Source organism: Triticum urartu, chromosome 1, assembly GCF_003073215.2.
Source record: "Triticum urartu cultivar G1812 chromosome 1, Tu2.1, whole genome shotgun sequence".
In the NCBI taxonomy this organism is placed as follows: domain Eukaryota; kingdom Viridiplantae; phylum Streptophyta; class Magnoliopsida; order Poales; family Poaceae; genus Triticum; species Triticum urartu.
The window spans coordinates 578,810,788-578,837,881 of record NC_053022.1 but is presented as its reverse complement, the minus strand read 5'-3'; the positions used below and the strand labels follow the sequence as shown (position 1 = coordinate 578,837,881).

The 27,094-nt window shown below is 46.5% G+C and overlaps 1 protein-coding gene and 1 long non-coding RNA gene across 6 annotated transcripts; both read left to right on the top strand.

Annotated features, from left to right (window-relative positions):
- The first annotated feature begins 8,685 nt into the window (after window positions 1-8,685).
- LOC125532284 lies at window positions 8,686-11,420 on the top strand. 5 transcript variants are annotated; one of them, XR_007293975.1, is made up of 7 exons: window positions 8,686-9,132; window positions 9,296-9,352; window positions 9,459-9,536; window positions 9,809-9,867; window positions 10,328-10,587; window positions 10,765-11,096; window positions 11,255-11,329. It is a non-coding gene; the product is annotated as an uncharacterized LOC125532284 (long non-coding RNA). The 5 variants fall into 5 exon arrangements; XR_007293980.1 differs by having other exon boundaries at window positions 10,761-11,096; XR_007293974.1 differs by having other exon boundaries at window positions 8,697-9,122; window positions 10,803-11,096.
- Window positions 11,421-25,178: 13,758 nt separating this feature from the next.
- On the top strand, window positions 25,179-27,050 carry LOC125532283 (putative RING-H2 finger protein ATL12). Its single transcript, XM_048696410.1, has one exon. It carries the CDS (start codon window positions 25,393-25,395, stop codon window positions 26,626-26,628), a length of 1,236 nt encoding a protein of 411 aa, XP_048552367.1. The 5' UTR covers window positions 25,179-25,392; the 3' UTR covers window positions 26,629-27,050.
- The last annotated feature ends 44 nt before the right edge of the window (window positions 27,051-27,094 follow it).

The window sequence follows — 27,094 nt, the reverse complement described above, 5'->3', positions numbered from 1 at the left end:
TAGAGTATGAAACGAGCTAAACTAGCAATGAGAGATGAAAAGACGAAGTTGCTAATCTTTTAGAACCCTTGGATAGGTGGAGTGTCTCAAATCTTGGCAAAAATGGAGGATGAGCTCGAGGTAGGGGAAGGAAAACAAAGAGGAGAAAGGAGTAAGTCTTGCTCGGGCTCGGGCTAGAAGAAGCAGGGGTTTATATAGGGATGTCTCTAGTACCGGTTGGTGATACAAACCGGGACTAAAGGTCCACCTCTAGTCCCGGTTGGTGATACCCACCGGGACTAAAGGGGCTCGTAGGGGCCCAGTTTGATGCCAGCCTGCCGCCACCCCTTTAGTCCCAGTTGGTATAACCAATCGGGACTAGAGGTCCTTATTGAACCGGGACTAATGGTGTTCGTGCCCCTGACCGCTACAAGCCCTTGAAACCGGGACTAATGATCACATTAAACCCGGCCGGGACTAATTCTCTGGGCCAAATAAGGCATGTTTTCTACCAATGTATACGACTACAAAAGGAATTTTTTTTGGTATTGCATCACATAACTTGGACTGGTGTAGTGGTTATGACTTGCAAGCCCTTGAGTGAGGGCATGGGTCAGTTCGCTAGGTAGACTCACTGCGTATTTATTTTATAGTTTGCTGGTTCAGTTTTATTTTATAGTACTATATGTACACAGGCGCATACCGTCACAGATGAGTGGGCGAATAGGTTTTTTAAATATGACCATCATGTCCTTTATTATGAAGATGCATGTATATATGGTTTAATCTCAGCTATCAATATGTTTAAGGGGGTTATATACCAAAGCATGGGTGTTGGGATAATCGAGCAACCTAATTTGTCTTTTTGAAGTAGACTGAACGAGTACGTGCACTCGCCAACTTCACAACTCACAACACGGCTTGTGGAACGGTGCGCCCATCAGCATCACCTTGAACATGGCTTTGAACATGAATGATGTATACCAGCTGGCCTCAACGGCCATGACATTGGGGTATTTTTTTGTGAGGTCTAAGCATCGGAAAGAACCTTACAACGCAACAGCCCAAACCTGTGAGGCAAACTCATTTAAGAGACTATTCAAAGATTGTCACACAAACGAATACTGCAACCTAATACTTCTTCGTTCCTTGGCAAACCCCTTAATTAAAACTCATTTGCCTTACACACCAACAGTGGCGGAGCAATAATCCTAGACCTACGGGCCTATTACAGACAAGTTACGGAAGCCCTTGGCTAATTCTCTTCGGCCCCCCTGATTTTCACCGGGGTGGCCCCGCTTCCTCCCCTTCTTGCCAATCAAACCATGCCATGTCAGCCTGTAATTAGTCTCAGCCTGTAAATATCCGTACGTGTAGCATTACTGCGGTGGCGGAGCCGGGGGGGACGAGCAGGGGACGAACATGAAACAAGTACACGTAACTAGCGATATAATTGCACGCGCACACCTACTTGGCCCCCCCTATCTCAACGTGTATTTTGGAAAAGAAAAAAAAATAAAGCCCATGTAAAAGCCCACTACCGTCCGGATCGTTGGCTAGTTAGCCTTCCGCTCTAGTCTCCTGTAAGCCACGTTCTCTTGTGATTAGCGTGTATCTGGGATTAGGTATCCCTAAAAAAACCTGGGATTAGCTAGGCGCCGCCGCCGTCCGTCTGCCTCTACTTTCCCTGCTCTGCTGCTCATCATCTGATTCATGCGCACAGTCGGCGATGCAGCCTACTTCACTGCTCCAGCCTCGAATGAGCCAAACTAATCTCTCTCAGTTCTCATCTAGATATTATATCAGATTTTAGTTGTTTTTTTGGGTGTGATTTGAGATGCTATCAAGTATTCAGATCTTGTGCGTGTCTTAAAAATTATCGTGATGCAAAACAGTTTTAAGATTATGTTATTTCACTAAGCTGTTTGCTTCAAATTTTCAACGAAGCCAATGTGGAAGTTCTCAACCTTGTTCTTGATGATTATTTTTTGCACTAGATTATTTTTATCTACTTACTCAAATCCTGGCTCCGCCCCTGCACACCAACATACGGCCTTAAGAGCGGTATCAAATTATTTATTTTTTATGTTCTAATATTTTTATCCCAACATAGAAAATGATATACCCATGATATCTAGATAGATATATATCAGCAACTTTCATGATTTAATCCTAATGTTATTCTACCTCCAAAATGATGGAAAATACTCTAAACAGCAATGTTTTCTTACTAAAAAAACTGCAGCGCCAGAATCAGATATTTGGTCGTAGCCTGGAAATCTTTTTTTTTTTGAAGTAGCCTGGAAACCTTAAATAGGAAGTGAACAACAGTGGTTTTGTTGGAAATCTTAGTATACAAGCCCCGACTTTTACCATTGGCTTACTTTTGAAATTACGCACTGTTTAATCATTTACATGCACATACAACCAAATCTCCAGAAAAGTGCTTATCATGAATCTCTCCAATCCACCCATCTACTTTCTAATTAATGAATAATTAGGGTTTACCATGCAGCGTGGAATCACTCTTGCATGGCAAGCTCACGAAATGTGGACAGAGCCCATGAATTCTCCTTCCATCCCGGTTAGATGTTGCTTGCCATCTTCCAATTGATGTATTCCCTTCACTCTTCCGATTAAATTCCCCCAAAGCAATTTGTGTTGTCTTGCTGCCCATGAGCTGCTCCGGGCCATATCCTTATCTCCACTTTAGATTTCTCTCTTTTTCTTATTTGTGGCAAGATCAGACACAACCCACGCTGATACAGCAGCAGCGGCAACACCATCCTGCAAGCAGAGGAGTTCCTGGTGAAGAACTTTTGTGGCAGCCGTGAGGAACGGCAGAAGACCTAGACGAACCATGGGTTTGACTTCATGAACTTTTTCAGATCAGAATTATAATCTGGTCCTGCTGATCAATGGCTCTTTATTATAAGACTCGTAGCTGACATGGGCTTTGTCTTTAATCTGAGCCGTTATAATTCGGTCTCGCTGGATTAGTGTCTCCTAGTTTATCATTAACATGGTAATTTCTAGGACTGATCTACACCGTAATATATAACTCAGCCCCACCAGATTACCGGCTTCTAATTTCTGGTTAGCATGGGAATTTATAGGGAGTCTCTAATTAATGTAGGTATATATAGACAGATTGGTAAATGAAAGCCAAAGTTGTATTAGCCTTGATTTGTTGCCACACATTGGTGACTGCTTTTGCTAAGTTTCAGTCGCAATGTTGCTTACTTTTGCTTCTGGGGTATGTTCTGTTTTTCTCTCATTTCTCTGAGGTTTAGTGAAGGTTTGTATGGTGTGGCTAACATCTGAATTTTAACTCATCTGTCAGAGAAGTTAGGGAAAAACTCACCGTTTCACTTTATGTAAGGTAAGATGAATCTGGTTCTTGTGACCAAGTCAGGTGTAGGCCAAATCTGTAGCCAGCAAATTGTATTAATTGCTGGTCGATGGATCGTCAGTCAGTCAGTCAGTCATGCTGGTCCAACCAGTGAGTCCTTGCCTTGGTGGTTTGTCTATGGCCTACTTAGGTTAGCTAGGATCGGAGTAGCTAACGAGCTTGCTGCTTGCTTGCTTCTAGTACTACGTACCTCATTCATCCTTGCTTGCTTGCTTGTACTCGTACGCAGGGAGTAGTAATAAGTAAGAAAGTAAAGATGGATGGATGCTATCATGCATGTATGCATATGCAGTGCTATCGTGGATCTCTATCAATTTCTTTTTTGTTTTGTCTGTCACGACTCACGAGCGAGCTACTGATCCACCAACACCAACACCAACACCTCTCTCTCTCTCTCTCTCTCTCTCTCTCTCTCTCTCACACACACACACACACACACGCGCACGCACGCACGCACGCACGCACTGCATTGCATTGCACCACCAATGCAATTATTTTTAGAGTGCATGAATAACTAACAATGCAATTATATAAGTAGTAGTAGTAGCAGCAGCAACAGTAGCAGTAGTAATAGTGATGGTGATGGTGGTGTTAGTGTATTTTGCAGCTACAATTATTTTTTCCTTTCATTCTTCGTTTGTAAGCAAGTTAGTAGCTAGAATCTTCTTTAAGTATCATGGCATGCTACCCGCACAGAGCTCTAAAAATGCCATGCGCACAGTCCATTGATTTCTAGAGTGCATGCATCATAGATTTATAAATTATGAGGTGTCAGTATATATATCCACTAGTAGTAGTAGGAGTGCAATGGATTATTTATTATGGATGTACGTATGAACCTAGCTACAGTACATACTACTACCTCTGTCCTAATTTATTAGTCCTCTTAGTATTTTGTATCAAACTTTGGCCATAGATTTAACTAAGAAATAATAATGCATGTCACCAAAATACTATATGGTTGGATTTATATCCGAACATAGTTTTCAATGATATTACTTTTTGTTACATGCATTAGCATTTTATTAGTTAAATCTAAGGCCAAAATTTAGCACAAAATACAAAGGGCACCAGTAAACTAGGACGGAGGTAGTACATAAAAAGTTATGGAGTCATAGCCCAGCAAATGAAATGTACGTAATCCTGGTACTTTAATTAATTAATTAATTCTGGACAAACTTTTTCAGCCCACTTCTTTTTAGTTGGCCATGGGACAATTAAGGACCATCCAGGAGTGGATACGTATGGGTCAAAACCCTCGTGCCTCCAGTCGTGTCTCTTCCCCGCCTCTCTTTCCCCCTCGGCCCCTCCTCCCCGAAGTGATGCCTGCGGGCGTCGCTTTTCTCTTGTGGCGCCGCTGTGGCCCTCTTCCTACCCTCCGGCATTCAAGACAAAAAACCTCTGTCCGGTTGGGCACACGATGGCGGCGGGGGATTTGCATCGTGACCCTCTTGGTATGTCTTTAATGAGTCTGGGTGTATCTCTGTTGCGATGGCATGCCTCATGTGCTTCTTCGGGGGTTAGCTGAAGACTTTCAGTAATGCACCCTTGTGTGTGTGTGTGTGTGTGTGTGTGTGTGTGTGTGTGTGTGTGTGTGTTTAGCACTCTCAGCATGTTTTCTTGTGTTTTCTTATTTTGATCAGCTTTTGAGGTTCTCCTCAACACCTTGTATCGTGTAGCCGTGTAGCTTTATTAATATGATGCAGGGCATAGTGCCTGTTTTGAGAGAACCACGGTTCATGCTTGCTTGGTTATTAGTACATACATACTGGAAAACTTAATTTTAGAACGTAACAAGAACCTTCTTACTCGCTCCACCATTCTAATTGATCGGGTTATTATTTATGTAATATCAATAACAATCTTTTAGGGTATACTATATAAAGGTTGAACCAAATCAAGCTAGGGGCAAACATGTTAGAGTATTGATAATGATAGGTTAGGATTTGGTAGTAATCACTTCGATACGATTCCTACCTTATTCCTAGGACACGTCTCCTTTCCCTCCAAGCTTTGCACTCTATATAATACGCCTGGGAGGCTCAGTACAACACACGGAATTACAACAGTTCTCCCCTCTCTAATCCTCTTACACGGTATCAACCGCAATTTCCTAGACCTAGCTCCACCACAACTTTCGTGCGGCCCCACCCTAGGGGGGTAAATCTACATGATCCGAGGGCTGCACAACCTGTAGCGAGGGTTTATCCGCCGACCAGGTTGATCTTGTGCCATGTAGAGTCACCTAAATCTTCGCTCTCTCTGCAAAGGAGCATGTTGTATTCAGGGGGAATTTGAAGAAGCTTGCATGTCGCAGCCTTAGGGCATTTCCAATCCCGACCCTCAAACCTTCCGCAACCATCCAGGCCGCGTTGTCCAGACCGCGGAAGCCATCCAACGCAGGCATGTATTGGCCCGCGGTGCATTTTCTACCGCAAACTGGAGACAAGCGTCGAGGAGATTTGCGGGAGTCCGGACACGCGAAACATCGCTCTCCGCCCCCCTAGCGCAACCAAAATGAAGGCGGAGCCCACGTTTTTGTATCATCCCGCACTGTTTTCGTGCCAAAATCGCTCACTCTCTTCTTCCATTCCTCGCCGCTCTCCGCCTAATTCCCGCTCGTTTCTCCCACCCTCTCCTTTCTTCTGCCGCCGAGGCATGAAACTGTCGAAGATGGAGCTGGTGGAGGTTTCAGAGGATCCGAGCATCACGCTCACCCCAAAGATCAGCTCGGACATGCAGCCAAATCGTCTCGTCAAAGTGAAGGCCGCAAAGAAGGAGAAACTCAAGAAGCAGTTGGCCACCGATGGGCCTAGTTGTGGCGATGGGTGTGGAGGTTATGGCGGACATAGCGGTTGGCACGGCCGTGGTGGACGCCGACAGATGGGTGCGCCGACAGTACAGACAGCACCGTGGTCGGAGCTTACAAGCCTTCGTACTACTACACCGCCAAGCAGCTCGGAACCCCCGACGTACGGTGCCTTACATGGTCGACATTAATGTGGTGCCACTCTTCTCCGAGTATTCTTTGCTGCCACTCGTCCGGGCACGGGCTGGGAGCAGGTGCGTGCCAACACACTGTTTGCTGCAAGGCCCAGAGCGGTGGAGCCAGCATATGACGCGGACACGGAGATGGTTGACATCATACACGATGGAGGCGAGGGGGGAGAAGGGGGCTATGAGGACAGGCAGGTGGAAGACTCGGATCCCACCTAGTCCGGCAACTACCAACAGCAGCAGTCCTACACCCAGACGGCCACGCAACAGTCCTACACCAAGGGCGGCGATGGCACACAACAACAACAGCATTGGGCCGCCGGAGAGCAGCATCCGAAGGGGGAGGAGGAGGATGGCGATGACGTCGTCGATGATCCGGATGATACAGCCAGCGGTCTGAAGAAGAAAGTTAGAGGAGAACGCTTCAACATGCGGGAGGACAACCTGTTGTGCGATGCATGGTTGGCCACTAGCCTTGATCCTCTCCTCAGCACGGAGCAAAAGGGCACAACCTTTTGGATGAACATTTACATATGGTTCCATGAGCACAAACATTTCGTGCCCTACTCCGACGCGTTGATCCATAACCATGAGTGTAAGTAACTCAACCATCGATGGTACACCATCCAAGAGGTCGTCTCCAAGTATTGCGGGCACTTGAAGCATCTCATTGCAAGGTGGCCTAGCGGTGCACAAATCACCGAGCAAATAAGTTGATTACTAGCGAGATATACTTTAGTTTTGTTGATCACGAGCTGGATATGCTTTAGTTTTGTTGATCACAAGCCGTATATGCTTTAGTTTTGTTGATCACCAGCCGGATATGATTTAGTTTTGCTGATCACTAGCCGCACATGGATTGTTTTGTTGCTCACTATACGGATATGCATTGTTTCAGTTTGTAGCCTACTCGTGCTTGTGTGATATACAAGAAGTTGAAGAAGAAGTCCTTCATGGTCGTCATGCATTGTTGGTTGAAGTTGAATGGGCAACCGAAGTGGAACATTTTCATTGCTAAGACCGACGCCCAAGCCAACGAGGAAGAAACTGGCGACGCTACCGAACTAACCCAAGAACCGCTGAAAAAGGTTAGAAGAATTTTACAGGGCAAGAAGTGGGAGGAGGAGAGGATGAAGCGAGAAGGTGCGGTAGCCAAGCTGACGGAGAGGTTCGAGGAGACTTGGCGAAGGAGGAGGCATGTGTGAGGCGCTCGGACATCAAGGAGGAGAGGAAGGCAGAGAGGTTCAAACAGTTCATGAAGGCGACAGACAAAAAGATCCAGCTCAAAGAGAGGAGGGCCATGATCGAATAGAGGAAGGCGGCGCTCGAGGAGAAGAGGTGAAGATTGCCGCCAATGCGGGGACGGCAAGATGTTGACCTTGAATGCGGTGGAAGATGAGGACGCGGTGGAGGCGGAGGCGGACACGGATGCAGAGGCTGCCTACGCGGCGGCGACGACACCTCCTTGATCGGGGAGCAGCTTTCTGTGATTGCTGGTCTAGAAGGGCAGAAATGCATGGACTGTCGGACTGATATTATTTTGGATACAAGCATGTAAAAATTAAGCATATTTACCTTTTTTTTGGTTGTGATCGGGGATGCGATCTAGCGTGGGTGTGATCCGGCGTGTTGTGTGGACTAGCGTACATTTGAATTTGAATTTGCTGATGGATATATACATGCTACGGTTGGATGGCGTCCTCTCCCATCTATGTCCGCGGACTGGTCTTCTTGTCCACGGACAGATGCGGGTGTATTTTGCTGGTTGCCGTTGGAGCTGTCCTTGCATAGAGAAACCAAGTGCAAGAAAGACACATACTTTACAAAGTTGAAATTAGGATAAGCCTAATATATATAATATGCACGCGAGGTAGAAAATTAGAAATGGAGGGGCGAATCATACTTATATGATGGCCGGGGTGATATATATAGGCGAATTGCAGGAAGATGCTATATATGTAGTAGTATATTTGTATGATAGTCTGGAATAAATGATGGAATCCAAAACAATAAGGTGTGCATCAAGCTCGTTTTCTTGCGATAGCCACGTCGCCATGGTACTGTCCAGGTAAATCGAGAGCGAGAGATATTTGCGGGGTAAATCGAGAGCGAGGCGGCTGCCCAATCACGTCGTGTGCTGCGCGGCCAGCTGGAGGCTGGTGGTTGGTTCTGCGCGTGCTGGGTGGGCGATTTCATTGGGTGCGGGTGGGACCTTCCTCTGTATCGTCCTGGCGTTGTGGGCGTCGGTTACGGGGCTTGCGTACGTGCGCGGGGCTGCGGTTCGTTGACCTGTGGGTCGTCTCCCTTTTACTGTGTTGAGGTAAAACCGTCCCGCGATAACACCTCTCCCGAGTAAATACGAAGCAAATCTGCTCTACCACGCAACAGAAGCAAATTCGCAGCACCCCTCCTCCTCATCAGTCACCGCCTGGTCTTCTCGATGGAGGTGGAGGAGTAGGGGATCCCGCCGGATCAGAGGCGTGTGGGCACAGCGGTGGGCATCTCCGGCAGCGGCGGCGACCTGCAGGCCAAGTGCTACGGCGGGGGCGCTCGATTTAATGCAGCGCCATGGACCGGTCCCTGCAGAAGTGAGAGAAGATGAGGGAGAGAGAGAAGGAAGGAAAGGAGCATCGATGGTGGTCCGAGCGCTGCCGCCTCCATCCTTGCACCATCTTCGTCACATGCAGCCGCCTCCTTCCGCACCCCTCTTCTTCACGCACGGCAACAGAGGCAGGTACTGTCAGGTGAGATCACACCATCCTCCACAACCTTCTCTACAGCCACGCAAAAACAGAGAGGAGTCTGATGCGTGCGTGTTATTGTTATTTTGGCTGTCTAAATTGTCCCTTGAACTAATCTAGCAACCTGACATTTCTTGGACACTAAATAATATCATTCTTATGACAGGGAATAATATTATTCAGTTAGCATCTTTTTTCGTGGAAGAGGAGTGAGAATTTAAAGGTTAGAAAATTGTAACTGAATGAGTGTTCTCTTTTTTCTGTCTCTGACTTGAACGAATATATTTCTTAATATATCAATGCTTATCATTGCCATGTCTGGCTCTCAGGTGCATGCTACATAGAAGCTTAGATCTGTAATCAAGCTGTGGAAGAGAGTACCGTAAGAGATACTTCTATAAGCAGAGGTATGTGCCTGCATTTACACCTTAATTATCCCTTAGTTAGTTCTCTATGGTTCATCGGATTCATGTTGAAATGATTTTCTTTAGTCGGTGTTGTACTATGTTGATGGTATACTGATTTGGCGTAAGAATTACTGACATTGCTCTGTGTGTACAAATCTTATAGGTTTATGATATTAAGAATTAGCAGTGTGTTTTTTGTTTACTGCTGGATTTGCTAACAAACTATCTCTTATGTTGTTGATTGATATGCTGATTTGTTGTTTTTCATTCAGTTGAAGAGCTCTCCATGCTTAAGATCTTTTCTAGGATAATTGCGTCGTTAAATCTGAAGGTATATGATTGGTTTCTCTACTAATGTATCGATAAGCATATTTTTCATCCTCAATATATTGTTGCTTGCCTAACTTTTTCCTACATTTGTGAGGTGGCCGTGGAAGTTCAGTTCTTGTAGGCGGCGTAAAACTTGTACTGCCTACAGATGATTTTGCCAGTTTGACAAAAACATATAATAACCAAGGGAACTTTCTCAGTTTTTTTGTTTTTGCACTTCTCGGATTTTAGGCTAGGGGTATTAACATATATGGCACATAGGAAATTTAGATCTGCAAGATTGGATAGGGATAAATCCTTCTGCCATGTTGAAAAATTAGATTTACAAAGAAGAAAAGAAATTATTAAAGAAGAGATATAGTCGATTAGGTTGTTGTGGTGTTTCTTTGATCTTCCCTAGACCTCTCGTTTTCTGATTGGCATGGTGATGATCTATTTCTTATGGTGTTTGTCTGGTTCAGGATTCACTCATGTGCCAAAGCCAGCTCGGGGAAGCCTTCCTGGACTCCTGGTTGACCACAACAATCACGATACGGTGAGTGGATTTTGAATCTTTCTTGAGCTGTCGGATCAGATTAGATGTGTATATGGTAGTTATGGACTGCTGACTGCTTAATGTTGGGTTTCCTCTGTGTACTATGGTGTGAGCTTAAGCGAGCGGAACGCCGAAGGAGGATCTTGGGGATGACGGAGGCATCGACGACAACCTCAAAGGCGAGAGGTACTGAGACTGCAAATTGCTTTCATGTCTCTGCGTTTCTTTCTTTATGCAACTCCGTCGGTATTAAGGCCGTATAGTCGGTGGGGAGCAACAAAAAACTGAATTTGTTGATGTTTACAATTTGGACGATCTGTTTGATACATCTGCATTGGTGATGGGGAACATTGTTCAAGACAGTGTGGGTTCAGAAGTGAGGAAAACAATTTGGCTTGCAGGGTTCAGGCTACTCTCTTGTGATGTTGGCTTAGGAGAAGTTATTCGGCTCCATTTATGATTGGTTCATTTCGCCGTGCTCTAGCCCCGCATCGTCCCCTCCTCCTTGGCTGCCGCTCTCGTCCTCTGACAAAGAACCATGGGGCTTGCAGCTATGCCTGAGTCTCCACAAGGACGTTGGGTGGAGGATATCCGGTGCCAACGGGCCGCTCATGTCGGTGTCTGAGATCTCGGAGCCGTCGGAGTCACCGTCACCGTCCGGAGACGGGTCGATGGGGGATGCTATGATGAATTGGGTACATCCAAACTTCTCCTGTGATATCTTTATTTTCTTTTTCGGTTTAAGGTAGTGAAGCCTCAGTTAATCTGCAAGTGTGCTATGTTCTTGTTTGTTGCTGGCCTCTACCTGTTTGTTGGTATGCGTTTGCAAACTGAAAATATTCATGTTTTTCAGGTCTCTGTTAGAGGAATGTATTTTCTTGCAAACTAAATTGGTTTTCTGGAACATGTCTTCATATTTTAGATTTTAGTATATGGCTTCAGAACTATTCATTGGATATACTTTGTTGATTCCAGCCCGTGGATAAGAATATTTTAGTCACTGGAGAGATTGTTGAACATGTGACATTGATGCAAATCTCTGGCCACCTATGGGTGAAACTGCTTGAAGACCAAGTTTGAATATGGACAAGGGCAGTGAATTTCGGCATGCGAGTTTACACTGGTAGAAAAAGGGCCTGTTGTCCCGGTTCGTAAGGGCCTTTAGTCCCGGTTCCTGAACCGGGACTAAAGTGTCGGTACTAATGCCCTGTACCTTTAGTCCCGGTTCAATCCAGAACCGGGACTGATGAGCCTCCACGTGGCCTGTGTGTGGAGCCCAGGCAAGAGACCCTTTGGTCCCGGTTGGTGGCACCAACCGGGACCAATAGGCATCCACGCGTCAGCATTTCTGTGGCTGGGGTTTTTGTTTTTTTTTGAAAGGGGGAGTTTGGGGGTTTTGGGGGGTTAATTTAGGTGTTTCATATATTGTGTTAGCTAGCTATAATTAATAGAGAGAAGTGTCCTCTCTTATGTCCGTGCTTGGTCGACGCTACATACTATACATACGTATAGAGAGGACTAGACAGGCTAGTTAGCTAGTAAGCAAACGAAGGAAACAGAAGATCATCATGAACATATATGCATACAGAGAGAAGTTATATCGACCACCTCTCCTTCTCCGAGATATTGCTCGAACAACAAGTTCTCGTATATCTATCTGATACTACCGGCTACATATATACAATAATTATCTCTTACAAATATAATCATACGGACTCATGGTCCACATAGTATTCTCCGTCTTCAGCGATCACTTGGTCAAGAAAGAATGCCGCCAATTCCTCTTGAATTGCTCGCATGCGAGCTGGTGCTAGGAGTTCATCCCGCTTCCGAAACATCTAATTTGAAGAAGGGGGTCAATACATATATATATGAATGAATGAAACTCAATACAAATGATGGTAATAAAATAAAATTGTGAATGTTGTTATTTCCGTACTTTATATTGTTCGTCAGAGTACCCGCCCCGCTCACAGGTCGTGTGGCGGATGGACTCGCAGACGTAGTATCCACAGAAATCATTCCCTTTTTCCTGCCACAACCACTTTACAAGAAATAGAGGTCAATCAAACTGATAAGCAAGAATGCTAAATGGTATTGATGAAACTAGCGCTTGAATCACTAGGAGATGCGTGGAACATGCTACTATAGTACTTACTTTCGGGTGTCTAAATTCCAGCTCCTTCGGCAGTCCCGGAACTTTTCTGGTGAATTTTCTCCAAACCGTGTCGGACAAAGAAAACAATTACTTGATATCAGGAAATGAACAAAGTTGCTGATATGGTGGATAATGATCGATTTAACTTACTTCTTGAGGATTTCAGTCATGTCCGCATACTCCTGGGGATCTTCTCGTTTAGAGTCCAAGACGGTTACTACTCCCTGCTCAAGCCTAATCTCTAGGAGAATATAGTGGAAACTGCACACGCATGCATAACTCATCAATTACATTACTATAACCTGGACTAATATATAAGGGAAACCGAATATGCACAAGACAGTAACACTCACTTGAAGTTGTAAGGAAAGAGTATTATATCTTTGTTTTCATTTTTTTTAAATGATCGTAACAAGTTGGCCTCGGTATCTCCGGGACGATGTTGAACCTCAGTTGCATCTATGAGATATGTGTTAACGAACCCAATATCACCGATTTGTCTTTTCTTCAATTCGGCGATCTTCATTCTGCATAATATAGTGAGGATAATTATAAATACATGCAATGAAAGAGATGAGCTATATAGAGAGACTTAATGACAGAAGTAGTAGTACTTACAGACAGTAGCAGGTGATCGTTGTTTTATCGAGGGCCAATTGATTGAAAAACTGATAGAACTCCTCAAATGGAATAGGCAACAGTTCAATTCCAACGAGGTCATGCTCCGGTTTAACTCTCGCATACAAAGTACTCCTCCCCCCAGACTCTCTGCAGATTTTTCAAGTACCAATCATGTAATCTTCGCATCATCGTTGTTAAAGATTTTTCATCTTTGAAGAGAGGCTTCCCGTACTCGTATCTGTGTATCTGCACCTCCATGGGATCATAATGTACATCGTCGGGCAGGTAATCGTCAACATTGCCATAACCGGGCACCATCCTCGGATCGACGATGTCGCTAGGCACCTTGAGGGGGGGGCACGATTGCTTCGCTTGTTCGCCGAGCTGGGCAATTTGTTTCCCAGCTGCTCGTCATTCTTTCGGCCTTTGATCACTGACTGTACTTCCCGACCGCTCCGCTTCGGCCCATGTCTTTGCAATAATGCGCTCATAGTTGCCTTTCAGCGGAGACTTGGGTGGTTTTGCCAGGGCAGCCAGAGTGCGCTTCACTTTCACCGGATCTACCTTCTCCTCCGGAGGTGGATGTCTCTTTGCTCTCAACCCTTGAAACCAGTCATCCACTTCGGTTCGCGCGATCTCGGCATTCTCATCGGGGTCCTCTCATATGGTAACTTCTCTGGAGTCTTCAGAGAAGGACCGAATCTGTATGTCCTCCCGCCTCTGGTTGTACTGCTAGACGCCGACCGAACAGACGGAGCGGTTGTCTTCTTTACTTGCTTACGAGGCGGGGGAGAAGGACTACGACGCGCCGGAGCAGCTAGAGCGGCGGCAGGTCTCTTCCGCCCTTGCTGATGAGGCGGAGAAGGAGGAGGCTGGCTGCTCGGGCGCGTCGGCGCAGGCGGAGAAGGAGGCGGAGTGCCGCCACGCGCCGGAGAAGGAGCCGGCCGAGGGCCCTGATCGTTACTCGCCGGAGCAGGAGGCGGTGGAGGAGGCAGAGTGCCCTGACTCGCCGGAGGAGGAGGAGGAGGCGGAGGCGTCCATTTCGGAAGGTTGATGAGCTCCTTCCGCCATAGGCATGGAGTCTTCAGAGCAGACCCCAGCCGAGTCTCCCCTTCACCGGTAGGGTGGTCAAGCTGGAGGTCCTCAAATCCCTCCGTTATTTCATCCACCATCACCCTAGCATATCCTTCTAGGATCGGCCGGCAGTGAAAAGTTGCGCCGGGTTCAGTAGGATAAACAGAGCCAACAGCCGCCTTGACCTTCAAATTCATCCATTGCGTCATAAGGTGGCAATTTTGAGACTCCGTGATAGCATCCACGGGATAGCTGGCAGGAGCCATCAAGGCATGCTTCGGCTGAAGCAGCTCGGTGGAAGCCACGCTGCTTCTGCGCTGAGATGGCGGGGTAGCTTCGGGGGAGGCTTCGGCAGTACGTTTGCTGCGATTTGCTTCTCGTTCCTCTATCGCGTCTACCCTTGCTTGCAGCGCCTGCATTTGGGTCTGCTGCACTTTTTTCCTCCTCGTGGGATTTGTAACCGCCTGCGTCCGGAAACCCAACCTTCCATGGAATGAAGCCTGGCGTGCCTCGTGTCCGTCCAGGGTGCTCAGGATTCCCGAGGGCCATTGTGAGCTCATCATTCTCTCTGTCTGGAAAGAACTTCCCTTGCTGCGCTGCTTTTATATACTGCTTAAGCTTCCTGACTGGTATGTCCATTTGATCGTTCGTCCAAATGCACTTCCCTGTTACAGGGTCCAAGGTTCCGCCAGCCCCGAAGAACCAAGTCCGGCAACGGTCTGGCCAGCTAATTGTCTCTGGTTCGATCCCTTTATCAACCAGATCATTTTCAGTCTTGGCCCACTTAGGCCGGGCTACGAGGTAGCCACCTGACCCCGTGCGATGGTGAAGCATCTTCTTCGCAGCATTTTGCTTGTTTGTCGCCGACATCTTCTTACTCTTTTCCGATGTCTTGTGGGCCACAAATGCGGGCCAGTGATCTCTGATCTTCTCATATCTGCCCTTGAATTCTGGTGTCTCATTATTTTCGACAAACTTATTCAGCTCTTTCTTCCACCTCCTGAATAGTTCTGCCATCCTCTTAAGAGCAAAAGACTTGATTAATTGCTCTTTAACTGGGTTCTCTGGATTATCCTCTGGCGGTAGGGTGAAATTTGACTTCAGCTCAGTCCAAAGATCATTTTTCTGCATATCATTGACATAAGACACCTCAGGGTCTTCTATAGCCGGCTTAAACCATTGTTGGATGCTTATCGGGATCTTGTCCCTAACCAAAACCCCGCACTGAGCAACAAATGCGCTCTTTGTCCAGAGGGGTTCAATCGGTTGGCCGTCGGGCGCGATTGCTATGATCTCAAACTTTTCATCCGAGCTCAAGTTTTTCTTCGGGCCTCGTCTCTGTACCGAAGTTGTGCTCGATCCGGAGGGCTAGAAAAAAGAACAAAGACTTAATTAATATGTGTACATACCAAAACAATGAATGCATCAATCAGCTAGTCAGCACAGGCTTAACTAATATATATACCTGGCCGGACTCGGTTCGGTCACCGGAGCCATCATCACGGTCTCCTTCTTGCACCGGCATTGGGTCACCGGAGCCGTCCTCATGTTCTTCTTCTTGCACCGGCATTAGGTCACCGTAGCCAGCTTGTTCACCCTCTCCTTCCAGACCATCGGTGTCATTGAGAAACAACGAGACGGCATCACTTCCTTCTGCAATTATGTCCCTCAACAACGCTTCTTTTGCTTCGTCTAGGGAGGTGTCCATAGTTTCTACAAATATTTACAACATGGCAATTATTATTCAAACATGACAGATGGATATGTGCCAAACGTAGAACTAGCTACCTAATCATAGTAAGGAATCATATATATTAATTAGTGGCCTCGACCCTCCCCCCACGTGTTGAAGCTATTGGGAGGGGGTATATATCGACAACGATGACACTACATCTATATGTCCCTCGACGACCCTCGTTCCCGATAAAAAAAGAGGAAGAAGAAGAAAAAAAAGAGGAGAAGAAAGAATAGAGAAGAACTCCTCTATTCTTTCTTCTCCTCTTTTTTTTCTTCTTCCTCTTCTTTTTTTATCCTGTTCTTCCTCTCATGTTCGAGAGGATCGTCGAGGGGTTGGAAGGTTGCCTAGTGTCAAAGGATTCAACAAAACCATGTCTTCATCATTAGGCGAAAGTAACATGTGCATGATGGTACGAAGCTCTCCAAAGTTATTTTGGAACGAAATCCCAGATAAGATAATTCGCTTTTTGGTACAAAGTTCAGCAACACCTTCGAAATATCGTTATTTGGAAGGCCTTTGCTGAAATTCATACAAAAAGGCAAATTATCCTATCCGGGACACCATTCCAAAATAACTTTGGAGGACTTCGTCATGCCCTGGTTACTTCCGGCTAATGATGAAGCCATGGATTTCTTCAATACTTTGACACTAGGAAACCTCTCTCGACCCCTCGGCGATCCTCAACCCCTCGAACCCTCGACGACCCTGGAACCCTCGACCCCTAGACGACCCTGGAACCCTCGACCCTCGATCCCTAGACCCTATAGAACCCTCGAACCCTCGACCCTGAAACCCTCAACCCTTGACCCCTTAACGACCCTCGACCCTCTACCCTAGTTCCCGACCCTTGACCCCTCGGCGATCCTCGACACCCTCGTTCCCGATAAAAATTAAGAAGAAGAAGAAAGAGGAGAAGAAGAAAGGAATAGCTAGAGGAGAAGATCGAACAAAAAAAGAAGAAAAAAAGAGGAGAAGAAGAAAGGAATAGTGGAGAGGAAGAGAAAATAGAATATTCTATTTTCTCTTCCTCTCCACTATTCCTTTCTTCTTCTCCTCTTCTTTTTCTTATTTTTTCTTCTTCTTAATTATTTATTTCTCCTCTTCTTTTCCTCTCCTCTTCTTCTTTCTTTCCTCTTCTTATTTTCTTCTTTCCTATCCTTCTTTTTCTAAAATTGTAACTTTTGCATATATAAAACTTTTCTAAAATTGTAACTTTTGCATATATAAAACTTTTCTAAAATTGTAACTTTTGCATATAGAAAGGAATAGAGGAGAAGATCGAAGAAAAAAAAGAAGAAAAAAAAAGAGGAGAAGAAGAAAGGAATAGAGGAGAAGAAGAAAAAATAGATATTTTTTCTATTTTTTCTTCTTCTCCTCTATTCCTTTCTTCTTCTCCTCTTCCTTTTCTTCCTCTCCTCTTCTTCTCCTTTTTCCTCTTCTTATTTTCCTTTTTCCTCTCCTAAATATATAAAACTTTTCTAAAAATGAAAGTAACCTAAAATGTACTAAATCAGAGAACATATATAGATAATCCTTTTCTAAATATTTAAACCTAACTTTTGCATATATGAACATATATACACAGAGAACATAAGAACATATATACATTTTTATAAAAAGAAAAAGAAAAAATACAAACATATATATGAAAAAAATCTGAAAAGAAGCAATATACACAATACATATACTGACATATATACATAATATACACAAAGAGGCAATATACACAAGCATATATAATATATAAAAAAAGGGGAGGGGCGCCGGCCGGACCAACGGCAGGGCGACGGCGACGGGCGGGCCGGGGCGACGGCGACGGGCGGGGCGGGGCGACGGCGACGGGCGGGGCGGGGCGACGACGACGGGCGGGGCAAGGGCGACGGCGACGGGCGGGGCAGGGCGACGGCGATGGGTGCGGGCGGCGGCGACGCGCGTCGGGGCGGGCGGCACGGCGACGGCGCGGGGTGGCGTGCGGCGACGGAGTCGGGGCGGCGCGGGGTGGCGACGGCGTTTGGGCGGCGCGGGACGGCGTCGGAGGCAGGGGCGACGACCGGCGACGGCGAGGCACAGAGGGGCAGCCTAGCGGCGTCGGGCGGGGAAGACGAACTGAATGGAAATTTTCACAAGTGCTAGTTATATAGCAAAGGCATTGGTCACGGTTCATGGCACAAACCGTGGACCAATGCCCCCCTTTAGTCCCGGTTGGTGCCACCAACCGGGACCAAAGGGCGGGAAGCGGCGGCCTTTGGTCCCGGTTGGTGGCACCAACCGGGACTAAAGGGGGCATTGGTCACGGTTGGTGCCACCAACCGTGACCAATGCCCCCCTTTAGTCCCGGTTGGTGCCACCAACCGGGACCAATGGCCTTGTGCTGCCCCGCACCCAAAAGTTTAGTCCCACCTCGCTAGTTGAGAGGGCTCGGGAGTGGTTTATAAGCGCTGCTGTGCCCACCCTCCCGAGCTCCTCTCAACTGCAGGCTTTCGGGCCTAATCTGTCACTGCAATGCCTGTGGGCCTACTGGGCCTGCTGCGGGCCTGAATCCTGGCCCATGGTAGGGTTTCTAGTCGTATTCAGGCCGTGGTGGCCCAGTAGGTGGCATTTTTTTGTTTTTTTGTTGCTTTATTTATTTTCTTTTGTTTTTTGCTTTATTTTTTAATTCTTTATGCTTTTAGTTTTAGAAAAATTATAAACTTTTTGTTAATGCCATTAGTTTTCAAATTTTATTTTGTGATCAACTTTACTATAAAAATAGTTTTTTCCTGTTTTTTTGATTTGTTTTTTGCATTATTTATTTTCTTTTGTTTTTTGCTTTAATTTTTAATTCTGTTTGCTTTTAGGTTAGCAAAATTATAAACTTTCTGTTAGTGCCATTAGTTTTAGAAAAATTATAAACTTTCTGTTAGTGTCATTAGTTTTCAAATTTGAAAACACTTTTTTAGTTTTTTTGTTTTCTTTGTTGCTTTATTTATTTTATTTTGTGATTAACTTTACTATAAAAATAGTTTTTTCCTGTTTTTTTATTTGTTTTTTGCATTATTTATTTTCTTTTGTTTTTTGCTTTAATTTTTAATTCTGTTTGCTTTTAGGTTAGCAAAATTATAAACTTTCTGTTAGTGCCATTAGTTTTAGAAAAATTATAAACTTTCTGTTAGTGTCATTAGTTTTCAAATTTGAAAACACTTATTTAGTTTTTTTGTTTTCTTTGTTGCTTTATTTATTTTATTTTGTGATTAACTTTACTATAAAAATAGTTTTTTCCTGTTTTTTTATTTGTTTTTTGCATTATTTATTTTCTTTTGTTTTTTGCTTTAATTTTTAATTCTGTTTGCTTTTAGGTTAGCAAAATTATAAACTTTCTGTTAGTGCCATTGGTTTTCAAATTTGAATAGTTAAAATTTGAATTCTTTGAAAATTGTTTGAATCACAAGTTTGTGATTAACTTACTAAAAAAATGAGAATAGATGCGCTTATAGAGAAAATTCAACCTAAATTCCTAGTAAATTTCTATGAATTTCAGAGAAATTCACTATGAATTTAGGTTAAACTTTTCTCTATTAGGGCATCTATTTTCACTTTGAGAGGAGCTCAACAAGGCAGAGAGGGAAGGGCTTATAAACCGGTGTGAGCCCCCTTCGGTTGGCGAGGTGGGACTAAACTCGGCCCGCAACGAGGACCAACCCTTTAGTCCCGGTTTGAAAGTTGGCATGAGTCAGGGACTAATGGTCATGGTATTACGAGGGCCGAACCATAAGACATGAAAGCATTTCAAATAAACTCTGAAAAAGTTGAAAGTTGGGATGGTATCATAATTTCACCCACATAGCATGTGCATGTACAAAACGGACAATGGTAGCATGTTCGTGTGTTACAAAGTTGCGGGAGAAAGTCTTCACTTTTTCTTCGCTTGTGTCATTTGCTTATTGCGCCGTAACCATGGATAATCTTCATTGTTTATCAGGATGCTTGGGTCAGCCTTGACATTGAAGGGAGGAATTTCATGAAACTTTTCATAATCTTCAGACATGTCTGTCTTGCCGTCCACTCCCAGGATGTCCCTTTTTCCTGAAAGAACTATGTGGCGCTTTGGCTCATCGTATGATGTATTCGCTTCCTTATCTTTTCTTTTTCTCGGTTTGGTAGACATGTCCTTCACATAGATAACCTGTGCCACATCATTGGCTAGGACGAACGGTTCATTAGTGTACCCAAGATTTTTCAGATCCACTGTTGTCATTCCGTACTGTGGGTCTACCTGTACCCCGCCGCCTAACAGATTGACCCATTTGCACTTAAACAAAGGGACCTTAAAATCAGGTCCATAGTCAAGTTCCCATATGTCCACTATGTAACCATAATATGTGTCCTTTCCGCTCTCGGTTGCTGCATCAAAGCAGACACCGCTGTTTTGGTTGGTGCTCTTTTGATCTTGGGCGATCGTGTAAAATGTATTCCCATTTATCTCGTATCCTTTGTAAGTCAATACAGTCAAAGATGGTCCCCTGGACAACAAGTACAACTCATCACAAACAGTGTTGTCACCTCTGAGACGTGTTTCCAACCAATTGCTGAAAGTCCTGATGTGTTCACATGTAATCCAGTCGTCGCACTGCTCCGGGTGTTTGGAGCGAAGACTGTTCTTGTGTTCATCGACATACGGAGTCACCAAGGTAGAGTTCTGTAGAACTGTGTAGTGTGCTTGAGACCAAGAATATCCGTCCCTGCATATTATTGAGTCTCTTCCAAGAGTGCCTTTTCCAATCAGTCTCCCCTCATACCGCGATTTAGGGATACCTATCTTCTTAAGGCCAGGAATGAAGTCAACACAAAACCCGATAACATCCTCTGTTTGATGGCCCATGGAGATGCTTCCTTCTGGCCTAGCGCGGTTACGGACATATTTCCTTAGGACTCCCATGAACCTCTCAAAGGGGAACATTTGTGTAGAAATACGGGCCCCAGGATGACAATCTCGTCGACTAGATGAACTAGGACGTGCGTCATGATATTGAAGAAGGATGGTGGGAACACCAGCTCGAAACTGACAAGACATTGCGCCACATCACTCCTTAGCCTTGGTACGATTTCTGGATCGATCACCTTCTGAGAGATTGCATTGAGGAATGCACATAGCTTCACAATGGCTAATCGGACATTTTCCGATAGAAGCCCCCTCAATGCAACCGGAAGCAGTTGCGTCATAATCACGTGGCAGTCATGAGACTTTAGGTTCTGAAACTTTTTCTCTGGCATATTTATTATTCCCTTTATATTCGACGAGAAGCCAGTCGTGACCTTCATACTGAGCGGGCATTCAAAGAAGATTTCTTTCTCTTCTTTCGTAAGAGCGTAGCTGGCAGGACCTTTATACTGCTTCGGAGGCATGCCGTCTTTTTCGTGCAAATGTTGCAGGTCCTCCCGTGCCTCAGGTGTATCTTTTGTCTTCCCATACACGCCCAAGAAGCCTAGCAGGTTCACGCAAAGGTTCTTCGTCACGTGTATCACGTCGATTGAGGAGCGGACCTCTAGGTCTTTTCAGTAGGGTAGGTCCCAAAATATAGATTTCTTCTTTCACATGGGTGCGTGTCCCTCAGCGTCATTCGGAACAGCTAGTCCACCGGTACCCTTTCCAAAGATTACGTAGTGTAAATCATTGACCATAGCAAGCACGTGATCACCGGTGCGCATGGCGGGCTTCTTCCGGTGATCTGCCTCGCCTTTGAAATGCTTGCCTTTCTTTCGACATTGATGGTTGGTCGGAAGAAATCGACGATGGCCCAGGTACACATTCTTCCTGCATTTGTCCAGGTATATACTTTCAGTGTCATCTAAACAGTGTGTGCATGCGTGGTATCCTTTGTTTGTCTGTCCTGAAAGGTTACTGAAAGCGGGCCAATCGTTGATGGTCACGAACAGCAACGCCTTAAGGTCAAATTCCTCCTGTCTGTGCTCATCCCACGTACGTACACCGTTTTCATTCCACAGATGTAAAAGTTCTTCAACTAATGGCCTTAGGTACACATCAATTTCGTTCCCGGGTTGCTTAGGGCCTTGGATGAGAACTGGCATCATAATGAACTTCCGCTTCATGCACATCCAAGGAGGAAGGTTATACATACATAGAGTCACGGGCCAGGTGCTGTGATTGCTGCTCTGCTCCCCGAAAGGATTAATGCCATCCGCGCTTAAAGCAAACCATACATTCCTTGGATCCTTTGCAAACTCATCCCAGTACTTTCTCTCGATTTTTCTCCACTGCGACCCGTCAGCGGGTGCTCTCAACTTCCCATCTTTCTTTCGGTTCTCACTGTGCCATCGCATCAACTTGGCATGCTCTTCGTTTTTGAACAGACGTTTCAACCGTGGTATTATAGGAGCATACCACATCACCTTCGCAGGAACCCTCTTCCTGGGAGGGTCGCCGTCAACATCACCAGGGTCATCTCGTCTGATCTTATACCGCAATGCACCACATACCGGGCATGCGTTCAGATCCTTGTATGCACCGCGGTAGAGGATGCAGTCATTAGGGCATGCATGTATCTTCTCCACCTCCAATCCTAGAGGGCATACGACCTTCTTTGCTGCGTATGTACTGTCGGACAATTCGTTATCCTTTGGAAGCTTCTTCTTCAATATTTTCAGTAGCTTCTCAAATCCTTTGTCAGCCACATCATTCTCTGCCTTCCACTGCAGCAATTCCAGTATGGTACTGAGCTTTGTATTGCCATCTTCGCAATTGGGGTATAACCCTTTTTTGTGATCCTCTAACATGCGATCGAACTTCAGCTTCTCCTTTTGACTTTCGCATTGCGTCCTTGCATCGACAATGACCCGGCGGAGATCATCATCATCGGGCACATCGTCTGGTTCCTCTTGATCTTCAGCAGCTTCACCCGTTGCAGCATCATTGGGCACATCGTCTGGTTCCTCTTGATCTTCACCAGCTCCCCCCGTTGCAGCATCGCCGTATTCAGGGGGCACATAGTTGTCATTGTAGTCTTCTTCTTCGCCGTCTTCCATCATAACCCCTATTTTTCCGTGCCTCGTCCAAACATTATAGTGTGGCATGAAACCCTTGTAAAGCAGGTGGGAGTGAAGGATTTTCCGGTTAGAGTAAGACCTCGTGTTCCCACATTCAGTGCATGGACAACACATAAAACCATTCTGCTTGTTTGCCTCAGCCGCATCGAGAAACTCATGCACGCCCTTAATGTACTCGCGGGTGTGTCTGTCACCGTACATCCATTGCCGGTTCATCTGCGTGCATTATATATAATTAAGTGTCCAAAATAATAGAAGTTCATCATCACATTAAAACCAAAGTGCATACATAGTTCTCATCTGACAACATATAGCTCTCCAGAGCATCTAATTAATTAAACCATACATTGAAACTATGTAAAACATTTCAATGCGAAAACAAATGCGATCATAATCGCAACCAAGGTAACAATTGATCCAACGGCATAATGATACCAAGCCTCGGTATGAATGGCATATTTTCTAATCTTTCTAATCTTCAATCGCATTGCATCCATCTTGATCTTGTGATCATCGACGACATCCGCAACATGCAACTCCAATATCATCTTCTCCTCCTCAATTTTTTTATTTTTTCCTTCAACAAATTGTTTTCTTCTTCAACTAAATTTAACCTCTCGACAATAGGGTCGGTTGGCATTTCCGATTCACATACATCCTAGATAAATAAAATATATGTCACGTTGGTCGACATAATTTTCATAAACAATAAATGAACCAATAGTTATAAAGATAATATACATACCACATCCGAATCATAGACAGGACGAGGGCCGACGGGGGCGGATACCAAAACCATCGCACTATATAAGATGCAATAATAAATGTAAGAAAATGATACAAGTATCTATCTAAATATACAAGTAAGAATATTTTTCCTTTCAGAAAGAAGATAAGAACAAGAGGCTCACCACGGTGGTGTCGGTGATGAGATCGGCGCGGGTGACCGACGGCGGTGAAGACGGGGACGGGGCGTGACGGACCGCTAAATCTAGACAAATATCGAGGAAAATGGAGATTGGAGGTCGAGCTTCGAGAGGAGAAAGCTTAAGTAGTGTGGCTCGGGCATTCCATCGAACACCTCATGTGCATAGGAGGTGAGGTAGAGCACCACAAAGCCCTCTCCCCCTCGGCCAGAGAAAAACAGAGCACTGGGGTGCTCTGCTCGCGAGCGAGGGGTATATATAGGCACCTCATTGGTCCCGGTTGGTGACATGAGCCGGGACTAAAGGGGAGCCTTTGGTCCCGGTTCAAGCCACGAACCGGGACCAATGATGGTGGGCCAGGAGCGAGGCCCATTGGTCCCGGTTCATCCCACCAATCGGGACCAAAAGGTCTAGATGAACCGGGACCAATGGCCCACGTGGCCCGGCCGGCCCCCTGGGCTCATGAACCGGGACCAATGCCCACATTGATCCCGGTTCTGGACTGAACCGGGACTAATGGGCTGACCCGGCCTGGACCAAAGCCCTGTTTTCTACTAGTGCACATGCATACTTACATTGGCTCTGTACCACGTACAGTAGTTGATTTCCAATATTACATCCACTGGAGCACAAGGAGTTGTTTTACGGTGGCATGCTCTAGCTACCAAGGTAGAAATACAAGCTAGGAGCTGCATGTCTTGTTGAACTGGCTTGCCTTTGTTTTGTCAAACCGTTGGTCAAAATGTTTGCGTGAGTCAATATGAGTTGTGCGCATCTCATTATGCACGGGCTAGCTGAGTGTGAATTCTTTATGGTTACATACATGGCCTCGATGATACGTCAAAAGTCAATAAAACCTGTGGGTTTTTTTTTTTGAGGGACAATAAAACCTATGTTTATCAGAAGAAGAAATATGATACTCCTACCTTGGTACATCAAAAAAAATTCATCCTACGTGACAAAAATTGAAGAAGAAAAATGACAGGCGGCGTCAAATCATATATGTGGCCGCCCTTTCTTTTTCTTTTTTTGAAGGGAAGAAGAAGGGCACTTTCTTTTTCTTTTTTTGAAGGGAAGAAGAAGGGCACTTTCAACATCCAAATAAAGAGATGGAAGAAAAGACAAGTGGCATGACATGCACTGGGGGATGAGCGGGACCCACCACGTAGAGGAGGAAGTCAGTGATGATATAAGCAACCCAAGCGGACCACGTCGGCACAGAGAGAACAAGACAAGCAACCAAACCGAACCCCTCTCTCTCTCTCGTCTTCTTCTCTCGTCGTCGTCGTCGGCCTCATTCCTTCCTCCTTCATTCGGTTCCACTCCCACCTCTCCTGGGTAGGCTCCCATCCATCCATTCCATTTCCATGGCGCGGTCACCCCCACAGCACTGACCACCTATCATCTCTCCTCGCCGTCGACCGTTCGTGGCCATGCCAAAGATCATGCTGCTCCTGCTGCTGGTCTGCTGGACACAGGCGCAGCCGGCGGCGGAGGAGACTCCGCCTGGGGCGGGCGTGAAGGTGTCGTTCCGGCCGAGCGTGGCCATCGTGGTGGGCATCTTCACCATGATCTTCTCCCTCACCTTCCTCCTCCTCATGTACGCCAAGTTCTGCCACCCCGCCAACACGCCCCTCCTCCCCGCCACCACCACCGCCAGCCCCTCCCGCGCGCCCGCCCCCGACGCCTTGATCGAGTCGGAGGCCAGCGCCGGCGTGGGCAAGGCGGTCATCGAGTCGCTGCCCTTCTTCCGGTTCGCGGCGCTGCGCGGGGCGCGGCAGGGTCTGGAGTGCGCCGTGTGCCTGGCCCGCTTCGACGACGCCGACCTGCTCCGCCTGCTCCCGCGCTGCCGCCACGCCTTCCACCTCGATTGCGTCGACCGCTGGCTGCACTCCAGCGCCAGCTGCCCGCTCTGCCGCGCCCGCGTGCACCCCGACGACGCCGACCTCGGCCTCAAGTACGCCGCAGCCAGCGCGCGCTTTGTCTTCGGCGCAGGCGACGACGCAGCCGCCGTCGCTGCCGGCCCCGCGCCGTCGTCCGGCCGCGACCTCCTCGCCGGCATCTTCGTCGAGCGCGTGCCGTCGGCGCGCTTCGGTGGCGATGATGCTGATGGTGATGCTGCTGATGACTCTAACACTAAGCTGGACCGGCACCGGCACCGCATCGTGGTGTCGGACAGCGTGTTCAAGAGCCGGTGGAGCGACCTCAACTCGGCGGACCTCATCGCGCTGGACACCGAGATGCTGCGCTCCGTCTCCAGCGGGCGCTTCCCCTACCCCTACCCGTATCCCGACGACGACATTATCTTCGTGGGAGAGGAGCAGGAGCACGACCGAGACGATCACGACGGCGCCCGCATGTCCGTTGAGATTCAGAAGAAGCGGCTGCTGGAGGTGGAGAGCGGGAGCGGCAGCAAGGGGTTGGGACTGGGAGGGTGCGGCGGGTCGGAGGCGGTGGAGCCATCGGTGCGCGCGGCGTCGAGGCTGGTGTCGTCGGGCGTGCGGTCCATGTCGGAGATCGTGCGGCTGCCTCGGGTGGCGGTAAGGGCGACGGAGGAGGAGGAGAGGGCGCGGCAGCGGTGGGTGCCCATCGCGCGGCGGACGGCGCGGTGGTTCGCCGCGAGGAGCAGGGAGGAGGACGTCAACGCCGCCGACCGCCTCCGTGTGTAATGTAATGTGAAGAAATTAAAAGATTAAATCAATCAATCAATCAATCAATGAGTGAGTCAAAGATTAAATCAACCCAATCCAGTGCTCAAGCTAGGCAAGCAGATGACAAAAACGGTGATCTCATCTTGCACCTCAACCTCAAGCCATGTATTGACTACTTGTATGTATGTATGTATGTATGTACAATACAATTGTGCATATATAGGCTAGCAAGAAGCACACATGCATGGAATTGCTAGTTACTACTCCAGTTATTATACTGAAATGCCACAAAACTTTAGTATAGAGAGAGAGAGAGAGAGAGAGATTCAAGCTTGATCGCACGGCCAACGGCCAGGAGGAGGAAGGAGGATGGTCGTCTCTTCTTGTGTATGTAAAGAAATGAAAATAAAGATGGTAGAAAGTCTTCTCCGGGTTGGGTTGGGTTGGGTTGGTTGTAAAATCCTATTTCTCCTGGCCAATGACA